At 37.1% G+C, this 17,046-nt stretch overlaps 1 protein-coding gene across 2 annotated transcripts in view; it reads left to right on the top strand.

Moving 5' to 3' along the window:
* The window catches only part of LOC106061134 (prostaglandin E2 receptor EP4 subtype-like), an 85,640-nt gene that overhangs the window by 64,605 nt on the left and 3,989 nt on the right, over positions 1–17,046 (top strand). For both annotated transcript variants that reach the window (XM_056028893.1, XM_013219209.2), the window contains 2 exons: positions 1,472–1,742; positions 2,139–2,831. In XM_056028893.1, the coding sequence (XP_055884868.1) occupies positions 1,515–1,742; positions 2,139–2,831 (921 nt within the window). In that variant the 5' untranslated portion in view covers positions 1,472–1,514. The remainder of the gene's footprint in view (positions 1–1,471; positions 1,743–2,138; positions 2,832–17,046) is intronic.

Genomic DNA, 17,046 nt, shown 5'->3' with positions numbered 1-17,046 from the left:
TTTGATCCAATGACTAATAAGAACTGGGTTATGTGAGCCTAGTCATGTGAAATCAAACACTAACATTTCCAATCTCTTTCTAACACCACAGACTACTAGAGGTTACCTCAGGACGTTTCTATTGGACGAGTCTGTACTTTAACAAATAAGGTCGAGACGTGAGGCAACAAAAGAACGTCCTCACTTCATAAAGTATTTTGTACTGGACTGGCTCTTCGTCTTGTTGGACACGTGACGTTGTATGTTGTTTATTGCGTTCATCTCTAATTCTGATAACATACATCATTACTCGTGTTACACGCAACTCATCTTTCTAATATACAGACGTTACTTCACATGTCATCTTCCATTTTAACCTTCCAATCCTTCTAACAGCGTAGCTTGGGGGGCAATCAATAACTTTATACATTATTCATTAATTCATTTCTTCGCTACATCCCGAGAACTCTGCCTCCACCACAGCCGCCAAGATAATAGCCTTCACCGCACCAGGCGGTCGGTCATTGTACAGAGCTCACAATGAGCACGTGAACCTTTGACCACAGAGACTCACGCTACTCACCGATGTCATTGTAGATAGAAAAATAACATCGCAATAGGACTTCTTCTTAAATCGCAAACATCACATTACACCATTTTCAGAAGAATCAATAATCTACTCTAATCTTAAGATATTTCAAAATTTAGGCTAATCACAATTATCCCCCTTTTTTAAACTATAGAGCTTGTTTGTTTGTGTTTAACATGTTTCGGATGTTCCTTCCGAGTTGAAGATAATCTATTTCCTAGTCCAAACCTCCGTAGGACGACGGGGATGGCAGCCGGCAGGGTATGAACCCGTGACCATGGAGGCGACCGAACGACTGTCCTGCGCGCGTATCGCACCTAAGGGGTGTGAAGGGTGCAGGCGATTCACTTCATCCATGTGGTCGACATTCTTTTCGGAAAATTCCTTAAACGAAATATTTTTGGTACAATTGAAAGAGCTTTTTGGTTGACTCAGAGGCGTCCTAAAAATTCCAAATTTCAAAATCGCAGATTCGAATCCTGTCGCTAAAAGCTGTACCATTTAGCAACCACGCATCCCCCATCACCTATGACTTGAAATACCAATACAGGACTTGAAATACCAATACAGGACTTGAAATACCAATACAGGACTTGAAATACCAATACAGGACTTGAAATACTAAAACATGACTTGAAATACCAATACAGGACTTGAAATACTAAAACATGACTTGAAAAACAAATAATATGAACTGAAACACAAATATACACTCTGGCATATTGCAAGCAAACTTCATTTATTAATTACAATGTTTTAAAGATATCTTCATATCAAACATAAAATCACATTTGAGGTTGTTATAAAATATTTGAGTGAAACATTTTCGTGCACTTTTGGGTCAGCTGAAACATTTAAAAAAAAATATTTGTAAAAATATATTCTAATTGTCTTCATCTACAGCTCCATCGCGTGACAATCATCTGGCCACACGAACTGTACCAGCATGTCAATTGACGAACTCTATAACGGCACAGAGCATGTCCAGAATATGTCTCGTGTACACCTTGGCGAGCAAGACCTCATTTGCATGAGCAACGGCTCCGGAAGTAACTCAACATGCACCATTCCCGCCGGCCTTGGCATCAGTTTGTCCACGCCCATTCTGATGATGACCATCGGGGTGGTTGGCAATGTCCTTGCACTGTTGGTGCTGTACTCGTCCAGACGAGAGGTGAGTTTCACAGCCACATCTCATAATCCACACCCGGCCACACCGTCTTATGTTGGAAATATTTTTTTTACGTTTTGGTCGAGTTTTGTCAGACTCGGTCGAATTTTATTAGTCTCGGTCGAGTTTTGTTAGTTCGACTAAGCTGCATACTTGTTTATAATTAATTCAGACTTCACACTTTGTTGAATTCCTAAGAGCTGGACAGAACTATAAAAAATATTGATGATGTTTTGCTACTAGTTAAAATCCAACGTTTTTATACAATAGTCAAAAGTTATAAATTTAATATTTCGAAAAATGTATAGTTTAATTCATTTTAAAATTATTTCTTTCTTTTATTTTGAATAAATTCAATCTAGATATAATATAGATTATTATTATTTATGTTGTCCCCAGGCTCAAGCTAGAAGGACTGTGTTTTTTGTTATGTTAGCTGGCCTTGCCTGGAGCGACCTAGCTGCCCAGTTGACTGTAAGTCCTATTGCCATAGTTACCTACGCCAACAACTTGCAGTGGGTTGGAGGGACGCCTCTGTGCAGGTACCATGGTGTTATGATGGTGTCGTTCGGATTGGTTATTCCTCTCATCGTCAGCTGCATGTCTTGTGAGAGATTCATCGCCATTCGGTTCTCATACTTCTACGCCAGGCACATCACTCGGAGAAAAGCCCAGCTGACTTTCCTGGCCTGCTGGACGGTCACAGCGACCTTCACCGCTCTCCCGTTTGTTGGATTTGGAAGCTACGAGCGCCAGTACCCCGGCACTTGGTGCTTTCTTAACTTCCACAAGGAGAGCGTCCTGGACTCTATTTACGCCGCCATGTTTGCCGTGCTAAACATCGTCGCCATTTGTGTCATGATTATCTGCAATGTTGTCGTGGCGCTCACCTTACTGCGCCTGCGCATGAGTAAGCATTTGAACGGTTCTCCTTCTCTGGATAGAAGACTTTCTGTGTCTGGTGTAGTAGGCTCCAGTACCACTCCAGGGACTGTTATACGTGGAAGGCGTCACTCAGATATGGAAGCCCAGATGATATGGTTCCTATGTTTGATTACAATCGCCTTTTCCGTCTGCTGGATGCCGTTAAATGTAAGTGCACCTGTTTTTTGTCCTTGTTTAGAAACTTTAGGGGCGGGGAGGGACTTAGAGGCCAAGTCGTATTACACTCACTCAATTTACACCTTTCGTGATTCGTGAAAGTAAACAGTCTCGCTCTTTCAAATTGAGTTTTCAGATAAATTGAAAAATACCTCGCTCTGGGAATTCAAAACATATTTAACATTTGATTTGTTCTGGTTTAGAGAGCGTTCGCCTCTAGTTCTTTTGTTTGTAATCACATTTTGTTTGCGACTTAGGCCAATGTCTCTACTGTAGACATGTTCAATTGTTTTGGCATTCTTTATGAGGTGTATTAAACTAAGGAATTTGTCCAGACTAGTTTCTGTAGAAAGTTTGACAACTGGTAAGTGATGCAGTCACAGAGTCGTGATGACACGACGAGGTGTTAATAGTGTACAACCAAATTGATGAAACATTTTGTCCAGTATCAAAACCTAGTCAAAATTTAAAAAGGAATAAATATCACAATTTAAAATGTACTTTTAGGTTTTGGTATTACAGACTTATTAGATTTTCTCCCCTTTACACATTTTGAATGATAATAGTAATAATAATAACACTACTGCTGACCTGTCACATAGCCAGAACACTTCTTAGTGAAGACTCATACAGATAAAGGGACTACAATGAATTCCGTTACTCTCTAACCAAACTCGACCTTGGCATTGCAAAAGATGGAATATAAGTTCGTTTTTCACATAATAATAATAATAAAATAATGGCAACGTCTTCGATTCCGAACATTCCATATGAGTGTTACGAGCAGTTGAGACTCTTGGTTCCAACATAACAAGCTTTGTTCATATTTTTGTATGGTCTCTCCCTTTTCACTTTGAACATGCATTCATACCAATCCACAAATCCACATTCACACTAAGCTGCGCACATAACATACAGTGAAAGACATATATATATATATATATATATATATATATATATATATATACATAATATATGCATACATTTATATTGAAGATATGATTTTTTTTCTTTCGCTACATAATGATTCACATTTTGCATGTAGTAATGTTCGCTCAAATAGTTCAAAAATGACTTCGTTCTCTGATCAAAACCTGTATGTGGAAACTAACTACTAACTTGTCTAATGCTATAAAAAAAAAAACTACTACCTATGTGTCATCGAACTTGTGGAAGTTACTCTTCCTTTAATTTCCAATCCCCTCTGAGCCTGTTCTAATTATCAAGGAGTTCATCCCAGTTTACTATGGCTAATTTCCAAATCTTTGCTCGAGAGATCAGAAAAAGTTCAATGCCCCTCTTCTAGAATCATTTATAATCACAGAAAATAACGTGCTAATGTCATAATATTTTTTATGTTTGGAGAGATGCATAAAATAGTATGATTTTTAAAAAAAAGTTTGGATAGAATATTATTAATTGTAATAATTCTGTGCTGGCTTAGAAAACACATCCACTAAAACTAATTAAGTCATTTCTTTGGAATAGACTTTTTCTAATACTATGAACATATTCAGTGTTCCTGAATCTTTAAGATGGTTAACACTGAGTGCACTTTGATGTCATTGCGTATTCCTGATTGCTTTAAATTAAAGTGAATTTTTAAAATGAAGAACAAATAATCTATCTTCTAAATGATCTTCAATAACGAAAGTTTCAATTTGTTGACCAGTTGTTCAAAGTATCGAGTAGAGAAAAGGGTGTGGCTTATGAAACTATCCACCATTAATGATTCGATTTCCATATATATAGAAAGCAGGAGTGATAATTATCTGAAATACAAATTGGCTTGAATAATAGCATGACCCTAAGATCACAGGAAGCCATGACTCAAAAAGAGGAAAGTATATTGATTGGCCAAAGAATGTCTAGTCAGCTAGACTCGTGAATATACCCCATTTGAGAAAGGGATAACATCTAAATGACCAGCCTAAGGGGTGAGAAGTTGGCAGAATATGGTCCAGGGGAGAGAAGACGTGACACTAAATGCTACTTAAGAGGCTGCGATGCCGGAATTATCTGCGCCTGTGTGGAATAAGAAAAAGTAAGAAGTCGATTCAATTGAATCATTCGGGATTTAAAGTTTGGCTTCTTTTGCATAAATGTGCTCTCTTTCTCACATTTTAAAACATGTGTATGTAAGTCTTCTTAAATAGCGGGAAGGTGTATTTAGCATCCTCTATGTGCTGATAAGCACACATAAATCAATCATTCTAATTTTATAACAAAGTTGGTCACACGAATTTTACATTTTATCAAGTTTATTGTATTGTTGTAAGTTGTTCTATACTTGTGTGAATATGTGAGTGTGTGTCTGTAAGAGCTGAGGTTTTTTTTTTTTTTGTTTAAATTACTTACAAAATTGTAGTTGTGTTTCAGATTTAGTTCTTTATATTGTATATGTGTTAAATGCTCAGTGCTATGTATTGTAAGCTAATGTGAGTTAATCACTCAGTACTTTCTATTGCATATACTAAACACTCAGTGTTGTTAAACAGTCTGTACTTAGTGGCACTTGGTAACATTATACAATGAACACGGCCAATCCATGTTCTCACAAAGACTAGAATCCCGAGACTTGATCTCACCTCTGGCTAATTACACCTGCAAAGGAACTTGTTCCCACGAATTACTACTAATAACAAGTACTAGGCAGGTGAGGAGTCTAACACCTTAACCTTTAGAGGGAAACATTAGTCAATGTAACTGGCAATCGCTTCTACCCTGTCTTGTTGCTACACAATTCTTAGCCTCACGCTCTACTCACTTTAAATAACCAGGGGGGGGGGGGCTACACTCTTGATCCTATTTTCTTTAAGGATTAATTTCAATGTCAATATTATTTATTATATCTAGGTTTATATATAAATTATAAACCAACAAGGATGTTTCAAACAGAGGCTACATTTTGTAATAACATGTGGAATGATTGTATTGGAATTTAATGCACACTCCCGTCAGGTTAAAAAAGAAAACAGATCAAAAGTTTTAGAAAGTGAAATAGACACACAACTAACCAACTTATACTTAACTATTTTTGAACTTTGTTGAGGAATTGAGGAACTTGGACATTTTGTTCATTATAACACTGTCTAAGTTTATAAATTAATGAATTAATGGGATCATTTGATTGTAAAGAAGGGCAGCATATCTTGCGCTTTCACTTGCTAGGAAGGTTGGACGTCCACACCAACTGTTGCTATGCTAAGCGATACACCCATGAAAAAAAAACAACTACTAATCTAGTAGCCACTGAACATGGCAATCTTACGTTGTCTGTTGTTATGGACGACGTCGCAGCTAGTCTTGGGTCTCCTTTTGCAGCAATAACAAAGTATTTAATGAACATTTGGATATCTCTAAGCCTTGAAACTTTCAACAAGTGCTACATGAAAATGTTTCATTTAGGAAATAAAGAACAAAATATAAAAGTAACTTTAGTTTGTTATACATAATGTTTTTAAAATAAAAATGTAAAAAAGAGAGAGGCTGAGCCGAAAGCTCTTAAAATTGATCAATCTCAGCAATTGCAAGTTTGAAGAATTTTGTAGTTTATATATATATATATATATATATATATATATATATATGTATGAATATGTATGTGTGTGTGTGTGTTGTGTGCGTGCGTGCGTGCGTGTGTGTGTGACTGAATGAAATATTTTTGTTAATATGATTTCTTATAAAAGGAGAATAAAAAATTATTTTGCAAACATTCTATAACCTGCTTTGTAAGAGTTGAAGACTCTTGGAGCTCTGGGCTCACAAAAGTTCGCTCTATCCACACATATAAACAAACTGGAGAGTTCCAAGCAGATGTTGTTTTTTACATCCCTATTACCGATGGCTCGTATCCCAGTACGATCAAGTTAGAGGCGCGGCCGTGCAGCTGTCCCCCATTAAAGCTCCTCCTTGCGGAACGGTGTGTTGATAGTGACGTTTGTTGGGGGCCTTTTTCCATCCCCACCAGTGCAATGGACTTGGACCTTAGGCACTCCAACTGGGGTTCTGTTTTGCTTCCCTACCAATCAAATTGTATGCTCTTTTGTGTCCATTAGAGATTTCTAGACCGTTGTCTGCTATAAGTAAAACAAATTACTGGAGATTTCTAATTTCGTACTTCAATCTGTGTGAATTTTATTTCTTCGTGTTTACAGTAACAGAGAGTCAGAGATATTCATTAACCAACCACAGTCTAAGTATTGACATTAGTCTATTAATTTGATATATTATATTTTAGAGAAAAATAAATACATTGAAAACCTTTCTCTATCGAGCATCACACTTTCTGCTTGTTGTTTATCTCCCCTTTAACTTTCTTCACGAAGTCACTTCCCCTTTCTTCGTAAAGTCGACGCTCTGACTTCATTAATGTTAACCATGTCGAGTCTTTAATCTATAACCTTTCAGATCCTTCCGCTCATAGTATCCAGTCAAAACATCCTTGGTGTGGGATTTAAAAAAAAAAAAAAAAAAATTCTCGAGAAGTCCACCACTTTAAATTAATTTCTCGTTGATGTTAAGGGAGAATGCACTTTAAGTACTATGAGGACTCTGTGAACGCAAAGTTTGATAAGAATTCCTTCAGGGAAGACAAAGCGGGTTTAGACACTCTTTTGTTTTCAACAATTCAAAAGGTTCTTAGATTGAGATGAACTCGTCCAGAAGAAATAATAAAACCACGCGCTTACAAAGAAAGTGAAGCGAAACAATTGCTACTCCATGTCTACTGCTCTAGAAGCACTAGTTGGGCTACTATTGGACAGCTACGCTTGGCTGGACACTTATCCGGCATGGGGGAACACTGCGTCAGAACTTTGAATATTTATTAATAGATATTTAATTGTCTAGGTAGTAAAGTGTAATTTTAAATGCAATATGTGTGTTGTTAAAATTAATTGTTTTCTTTTTGCTTGATAATTATACCAGTCCCGAAGTTCAGCCTTACAGACTTACCATACTGACTCAGTTGTACATACATTAATAAATGATGTGTATGATGATTTTTTAAAAAAGTGGATTTAATACAATTATATTTATACAATGATATGGAAATTAATAATGTGAATAATAAGTAATTACAAATACATATGAAGATAATAAATCATAAGTTTAGCCCAAGTAATTAATTAAATAGTATTAATAAAGTAAGCACCTGCTTGATAACATTGACATCAACAACATTTCAGTTTCACGACTCAAGACAAAGATTCATCTCTGTAACAGGTTCTGTTCAAACTGTCTATAGTATAAACATCAATTCTTGATAGTAGCAGACAAGAACCTTTCTGACCAAGTTTAATGGCAACAATGTTCAGGGTAATACGAGAACCCACAGTATCAATATGTAATGCCAACACCGAACCCTCCAAGACAGGGGTCAAAGAGTCCTACCAAGACTAGATCCAAGGCTATAGCTCAGGCTGTCCAGTAACGTAAAGCACAGGAGCACCCAGGACCACCAAAAGTACAGCTTGTCTATCAGGACTAATAGGGCGGGAATGCACCAAACGTTTAAGGAGAAAAAATGACGTCACATCTACATCATGACGAAGCGACGAGGAAAAAAAATACTACACAAAATAAAATACGGCAAATAACGTCATCGCCTAAAGAAGAAAGCGGCGCTATTTGATTGTGTACATTTTTACAAATCTACTCCACAACAAAACTAACTGCGACACACTGCATGCCAAAAGCGACCTTATTTGTCGAGCTTAAAGAAGGACGACGTAACAGAGCTGCTCCCCTCCCCGTAAGCGCTATAAAGATTAACTGTGACGCCATTTCGCCCTCTTAACTCAGACGCAATTTCGCCTTCACTGGCATAGAGATAAGTAGCTGGCAGAAGATGACCTCTGAAAGAGTCAGATGTCACAAAAGTACCTCGACACACATTTGAGACCGAAAGAGTAACCCTTGCTGAAGACAGGCGCAGATGACGAAAAGAAACCCCCAGCGGACAACGGCTTTGTCTGCATCACATTTGAACAAATAGGCAGGACGCAAAGACATTGCCATTATTATTATTACTATTATTATAATTTAATTAGAAATGTCTTGGATTATTTAGTTTTTTAAACAAGGGCTGGATTCTATTGAAAACGTATTAATGTTGTAATCTCTTTTATCAATTAATAGTATAACAGCCATAGGATTTCTACAATTGTCTTTTAAAGTCAACAGTATAACAGCCATAGGATTTCTACAATTGTCTTTTAAAGTCAACAGTATAACAGGCATATCATTTCATTAACAAAGTCTCTTAAAGTGAACAATATAATAATAATAATAATAATAATAATAATAATAATAATAATAATAATAATAGCCTTGTTACAGCAATACAGGACAGAGTAAATAGGACAAAAAATTACGAGAAACATATCCTAAAACACAATGTTATTGACAAAAGCAGAAATGTGGAAATGTGGGTGAGTCAATTGAACACATAATGGCAAGTTGTTCAACATTATCAGAATCTGCCTACCTAGGTCGCCATAACCAAGTTGCAAAGTTAATACACCAACACTTGGCTTTGACACGTAATTTGATTAGTAAGGATACTCCTCCTGATTACAAATACTCGCCACAAGTTCTCGAGTTGTGCTGATCATCTACTGCACTGGGAGACGCCTATTTAGACCAATAAAACGAAAGATTTTAATCGCCCTGATTTGCTGTTCATTGATAACAAAGAAAAAACCGCTACCAGTGTTGACATCGTCGTAACACTGTTTCATATACCCATTGTTTAATTGTTATATTAACCGAGGGGATAATAACAACTAACCTCACAGATACCTTCAAGGCCCCTTAACATTACTTGGAGCATTCTCTTTGCCTGTCAGAGGGCGGTACTGCTGCAGAAAAGTCCTCAGTGGAAACTGATTAAGGGACTACACTAAATTTTGTTTCTCTTGAACGTAATTCGACCCTGGCAGCGTCAGAGAGTTAATACGCGTTCGTTTCTAACATAATAATAATAATAATAATAGTATTAAAATATTTTAATAATAAAAAAATATATATTTTATTATAGGTGAGTACATTTGTCCTACAGTAGTGCATTACACATAACATTATCAGAGCAAACTATTTGTACGGTAGCACACACACACACATACACACACACACACACACACACACACACACAAATCTACGTTCATACCCCAGTTTGTCTTAACCCTAACTTGTGAAATGTACAATCCAGCAAGTTGCAATTATTCCATGATTTCATTGCCAAGGTAACACAAATGTTCTTGTGTCTGTTTTTCTTCTTATTTTTGTGATCGGTTTGTTGCATTTCCTTTAGGATGTTAAAATGTTGAAATCCTCAGCGAGGGTGCAATTTTATGCTTAAAAAATCTTTATAGGTTTCTTAACCATGTTTTATGTGTTTGTAAACCCCCCCCCCCAAAAAAAAAAAAAAACTACAGATGTGAGCATGGTAAAACATTTGGGCATTAGCGCTAACACTGAAGGATGACATATTTCTTAGTAACCACAATCTTTTTTTTTTTTGGTGATGTAATGTGTGGCTGCAGTGAAATCTAATGATCGTCTTAGAAAGTGCCGAGGTTTGAACTATTTTAACACTCTCCCCACTAACTGAAACAATCAATATCATTCTCTTTCTTTTCCTTTCCAAAGTCGATCATCATTTCTTGGGCGGCAAAAAGGGGGGGGGGGGTAATTTTCAATGTAAAAAAAAATGTAAATACATTATTTTTCTCTCAAATATTATTTATGTCCGCTCTCTCCGAGAGCCGGGCAAAGAGAGCCGCATCCCCTGCGAGCTTAGTTACATAACAAAAATGTGTATCTGATTGAAGATCGTTAGTACATGAAATGTACCACAACAGCAATGTTACAACCCCTTGTGGCGCTTCTGTGACTCTGTAAGGTTTGACAAACTCTTTAATCCATTCTCTAATCTCTACGTTATAGCATGTTCATAGATCTACTTATAGTTGGACGTGTGTTGTAACCATACTACTGGTCGTCGTGGATATGCTGTGTTTGGTGGCTGCGGTATGCGCGCTGGACTGTCATTCTGACTCTTCGATGGTCCCGGGTTCATACCCTCCTCGCTGCTTTCCCTCGTCGTCCTGCGGGAGGTCTGGACTTGGAAGTAAATTATCTTCAACTCAGAAGGAACATCCGAAACATGTCAAACATTTTTACAAAGGTAACTGGATGGAGATGTGTAGGGCGCAAGTAGTGTTAACGTTTTTTAACCGCGTTAAACATCTGACACTTCTTTTAAAGCGTCGGTGGCCAGTGCACGGCTTGTGGCACAATTCTATGTCATGTCCTTGGAGAATCAAAAATAAATAATGACCTTTTTATAGTTTGATTTCTCACTGCTGCGCGACATTGACGTCAGTGTACAATGACGCAGGAGTTTGTCACAGAAAACAAATGACGTCTGTCGCACAGCCGATCTTCTGGGAGTCTTGTCATTAATTATACATGACGGTCGCCTTCGAACTGAACTGTAAAGATAACTGCTCGCCTACATGCACGATGTCAACCCACATGAAGGAAAGAAAGTTCCATTATATCGATGACACGTTCAGTGCGAGAGGCAAAAAAGGGAGTCAACCCATCAAATATAAATTAAGGAGATTTGTCTTCCTTGTTATATCGTCTCCCAATTCAATTAGTTCGTAACATTATTCTACCGAGTCGACCAACATGATTCATGCATAAACCCAAATATACGTTAGTTTCAGTTCATACATATTGATTCGGCTGAGTCGAAGCTTATCATAAACTATCATACGATTGCTGTATGGTTCCACTGTAGTGGTTCTAGATACACACTTTGCAGGTTCATTTGAGTGGAATGCAGAGAAACAGTTTCAATTAAAATCTTGAATAATCTAAGTGCACAAGCTTTATCTCAAGAGTAAACAAGAACAAAGAATTATTTCAATATAATGACAAAATATACATATATTGTATAACACTGAAATAGAATTCAATTTACGAAAGCCAATACACTCTCTATTGCCCTTATATTTTTCTACATCAGTTTACATCTTGAAAGACCGAGAATCTATAATATATCAAATTTGCTTATAGTTAGCGCCCCTGAACATTTTTTTTTTTTGAGCGCTGCCACTATAATCGGACTGCTGCGATCCTTGGTTATGGCCACAATCTTGTATGCTTGCAAACCTTGGATGCTATCTGTAGAACTAGAGAGGAGACTCCTATGAATGGAATGAAGGTACTATAGAAGTTATTGAAGGAGACTAGCTATCAGCTGCAAAGAACGCATCACAAATGAGATTAGAAACATATCACAATGGCGATTGGGCCCCACAATAACCTGCTGACCATTGTAAAAAAAAAAAAAAACTAAAACTTTATGCACATATCACAAGGTTCCTTCGGGGAACAGTTCCGGGAAAAAGAAGAAGAGGCAGACAGAGAAAGTGATGAGAAGGCAGCATTAAAGAATGGACAGGCCTGTCATTCATTGAAAGAGATTCTATTTCAGGCAAAAGATAGAGAGGAATGGAGAAATACGGTCGACAGATTATGTGTGGTGCCCCAATAGTTCAGCAGATTATGGGATCGGTGACGGGGACGGAGCAATTAGCTAGGATAGACTACTGCATTTTACAATGATAGTACGTCAGTACCACAAAACAACTTCCGATGTTATTAGCTAGGATAGACTACTGCATTTTACAATGATAGTACTTCAGTACCACAAAACAACTTCCGATGTTATTAGCAACAAGTGACGCGTCCTAATACATAATAACTCATAACCAAATGATATCTAGGCCTACATAAAAAATCTGTACTAACATCCCTAGAGAATCTTTTCAAGTTAGTCTGTTATTCCACGTTTGTATTTTACATGAACTCTGTCTTAGTGTTGAGCCGCCTTTTTTTTTATTTTAACGAAGTAATCACAAGACAAGCACACACACACAATCCTTATTAAAAAAAGAAAGCTCTAAAGGAAAGAGCTCCGTACTTATAACTATATCTTTCAATAATGTAGAAATTATTTCCATTATTTGATATCAAACACAATAATTAATTACCAATAATTAATTGGCGAATCCGTTTCAACTTGATCCGAGAAAGGGTGTGGGAGAAATAACGTGTATAAACTTTTTACCAGGCAGACAGACAGACAGACAGACAGAGAGAGTGAATAGATATAAGCTTTGCAAAAAGTGTATGCTTTGCAATCAACATTTCGCGTGTGCCAAAATAAATGTGTCCCTGGTCTACAAGATGAGGCAGACAATCGCGTGCATACGTCATAACAATAAGAGCTAATCTGTCACCAGATTTTTATTAACCTTGAACTTGGATGTTTTGAATGAATATTAATTTTACACAAAGTCCTCGAGATGTGCACGTGCTTCTTCACATGGGCGCCTCCTCACAATATTGTGTTTCTATAGTGGGATGTTTGGGCTGCTGTCTTATAGGCGCCCCCTCTCGAAAAAGACGTTGTATTTCTAAGCTTTGAATGTAAAGGCTGCTACTGACTCATGGGTGCCACTCGCAATTGATACAGTGTTTCTATGCTGGGCATATTGGGGGGGGGGGGTGTCGCTAATCATTGCAACCACAAGTTTTTTAATCACAACAAATTTCCAATAAGGATCAATAAAACAATCTTTGTGGTGATCTAAATAATAACAGATATAAAGAAAGCCATATACTTGGCAAAAAGAATGTGTTGACACCATAGACATAACATATTTAGGTCTAGGGTTGACACGTTGTCCAATTTCTCATTGCTCTATTTTTTTAATTTCTTATGCTTTTTAAGCACTTTGAGAAGACAGGAGTTTTTCATGCAAAGTAACGGCTCGGAAATTCAATAATCAAGAATTATGTTAGTCAGAAGATGGTCTCTGATTTGTAACACAAAAATTAAATATCATCCGTCTCCTATTTGACTCAGGTAGTTGAAGAACTCTGCTCCTCTCTCCTAAATATCATATAAATAAAAGAATAAAGTAGGAATTGTATTTTTTTTTTTGCAACTAATACTAGGATGTTACAATAAATGAACTAAAGAAACACAAAAACAATGGGCCTTTTATATGTTAAATTCCGAAGGTTTGGATTACAAAGAAACAGTTGTTTTAGTTAGTGCGATCTAGACGTGATTGAGAGACAATACGATGCATGTTTTCAACACGTAGGTCATCAACCAAATAACACCAGAAGTTACAAGAAAACGAAAAGAAAATCTTATTAAACAAAAACAGCAGCAAAATAAACATTATTTCAAAAACCGATAACTTTCGGTATTGCTCTGCTGGATCACCACTGACTCTAGTCTCTCGGATAACTTTCGGTATTGCTCTGCTGGATCACCACAGACTCTAGTCTCTCGGATAACTTTCAGCATTGCTCTGCTGGATCACCACTGACTCTAGTCTCTCGGATAACTTTCAGCATTGCTCTGCTGGATCACCACTGACTCTAGTCTCTCGGATAACTTTCAGCATTGCTCTTCTGGATCACCACTGACTCTAGTCTCTCGGATAACTTTCAGCATTGCTCTGCTGGATCACCACTGACTCTAGTCTCTCGGATAACTTTCAGCATTGCTCTGCTGAATCACCACTGACTCTAGTCTCTCGGACAACTTTCAGCATTGCTCTTCTGGAGCACCACAGACTCTAGTCTCTCGGATAACTTTCAGCATTGCTCTGCTGGATCACCACTGACTCTAGTCTCTCGGATAACTTTCAGCATTGCTCTGCTGGATCACCACAGACTCTAGTCTCTCGGATAACTTTCAGCATTGCTCTGCTGGAGCACCACAGACTCAAGTCTCTCGGACAGCTTTGCTAAATTTAGTTCTAAAAAAAATTTAAGAATCTTTAAACACAATTGTAACAACTTAAGACTTAGTATTCACCTAAATCTACAGATCTGTAACACCCTTGGAGTAACAGAATAGTGCATTGTCCACAATGCCCCAAAACTTCTAAACTCACTCAAGACTTGAAGAAATGGAACTTGTAGGCTACTTCTAACCAAAGTTAGTTACTATTGCTTTGTATTTCTACAAATATTCCAGACAAGTGTTACAATCTTAGCGTAGTGAGAAAGCTAAAAGCAGGAAATTGTGCTAGGCAAAAAATAATAGGTAGAAATATTTTTAATAGCAAAGATGTATTATTGTTAGTCTAGATCTAGTACAAATGTAATTGCATGACTGAACCAAACGTATTGATACACATAATATAAGCTTTGTTTTTTTTTTAAAGTATTTGTGTGTATTTTGCTTGTTATAAACCTTAGATTAACCCCGTCTGTCTGTCTGTCTCTTTGTTTGGATAGAATCTTTTACACACTATGTTTCCCAATTCCCATTCTCTGAATAAGTTGAAACTTGTGTCGATGACAATACATGAGTCAATAAAAAAATATTAACCAATTAGTTAATCAATTAGTCGTAGTTAATTTTTAAAAAATAGAAAATGTACTATAGACTAAGGGGAGATAAGCCATGTGTAGAGAATATGGTCATTCGCTAAAAATATAAATTAACAATAGACTCTATAACCTTAAGTTCTCGAGTAGCTCAGTGGCCTTCCACCATGACATTTGCTCTAAACAAAAACAATTAATACAGTAATTCCCTTTGCACAAATGTATTGTTTTAATGATCTATTCAAATTTATTACATGATTAATTTAAAATTAATGAAATTTCACTCAATATGAGCTTTAAAAAAAATATTTGTATATATTGGTTGATTGCAAAAACTACAATCCTACGTAGCTCTCTTTTTTATTTGTATTAAACGCTCTCTCTCTCTCTCTCTCTCAGTAGGTAGTTTACTTGAGAAAGTAGGTCGGCCACTTTTCCAATATTTCCTTTATGACCTTCATAGCTCATTAGAGTGAGTTTATGGAGCACCCGCAGAGTAAATTCATCACTGAAGACTTCGTAGACCAGCTGAGGAAAATAATGGCATTAATGACTATAAAACAAATGTGTGTGTTTGTGAATTGATAGTATTAGATAGATAGATAGATAGATAGAAACATACCAATTGTAAAAACCTTACTAAATTTTAGAGAACCTTTCCACTCACTACAGTGTCTAATAATGACGATGATGATGATAATTTTTGACTATGTTTCTTTTCATCGGAACACTTTTTTTTATGCTTCAATGGAATAGTAATTTACCCCCCCCCCTTTTTTTTTTTCCTTATAATACATTTTGCCAGAACTTTTTCTTTTTGAATCCTCCAACAGAACGTCCATTTTAACGCCCACGGCCCACCTCTATTAAATACTTTTTGACCTGTAGCATTCTCGGACGGTCCGCATTATAACGCCTCTATTGCAGACTGTCGGACATGCATTCTAGAAGCCCTTTAGGATGAACCACTTACCATCTTTTAGCATTCTTTCAGCATGTCTTCCTGGCCATCAACAATTGTCTTCTATTTCTCTGACCTAGTTTTGTACTTTGTAGAATGTGTTTTTTTAAATGCTGTTGGATCTTCGCAAATTACCTAACAATACCATCTAAACTTTTTGAACTTGACAATTGCTAAGTCTTCATCAACCCAACAGATCATATAGGCCTACATTCACTGTATGGTTCAACTATTACTCTTGTAAGCACTATACAACTAGCCTACTTCTTCGTGTGAATCGATCAGAAGGTGTCCAGTGAATGGTGACAAATCTGAATACAATATTTTGAAGGCAACAGCCGGTTGAATCAAGACAGTCTTTTCAATTAGTGTCGCAACAGTTTTAATTAGAAAAACAAGGTTACAAAGACAGTTTTTGTGTGGAAACACAAACTCAAAATCGGCCTCGAAGTGGTCCACCCAGGCAGGCTTCAATATTTTCAGAAAGAACATCCTAATGAAATTATATCAAAGACAAATAAGAGATAAGAATAGAGAATAAAGGTTGACAGATTATTATTATAGCTTTTATATAGCGTACTTTCATGCTTATACCATGCTCAGAGCGCTTTGGTCCAATCTCATTTGTGGACCAGTGGGGGGGAGGGGGTATCTAGGAGTTGGTTTTCCGTGCCTTTAGGCGCTCAGTAAACACAACTCTGCCCGAGTCGGGTGTCGAACCTCGAGCCCCCTTCTAGGTAGCCAAGACAAGCCAAGTTCAAGCGCACTTAGCCTCTCGACCACGCTTCCCACAAAGATCTTGTGTAGTAG

This window comes from Biomphalaria glabrata, chromosome 5 (genome assembly GCF_947242115.1).
Source record: "Biomphalaria glabrata chromosome 5, xgBioGlab47.1, whole genome shotgun sequence".
Lineage (NCBI taxonomy): Eukaryota > Metazoa > Mollusca > Gastropoda > Planorbidae > Biomphalaria > Biomphalaria glabrata.
Note: the sequence above shows the minus strand (reverse complement) of the source record. Positions and strands in the feature narration are given on the sequence as shown.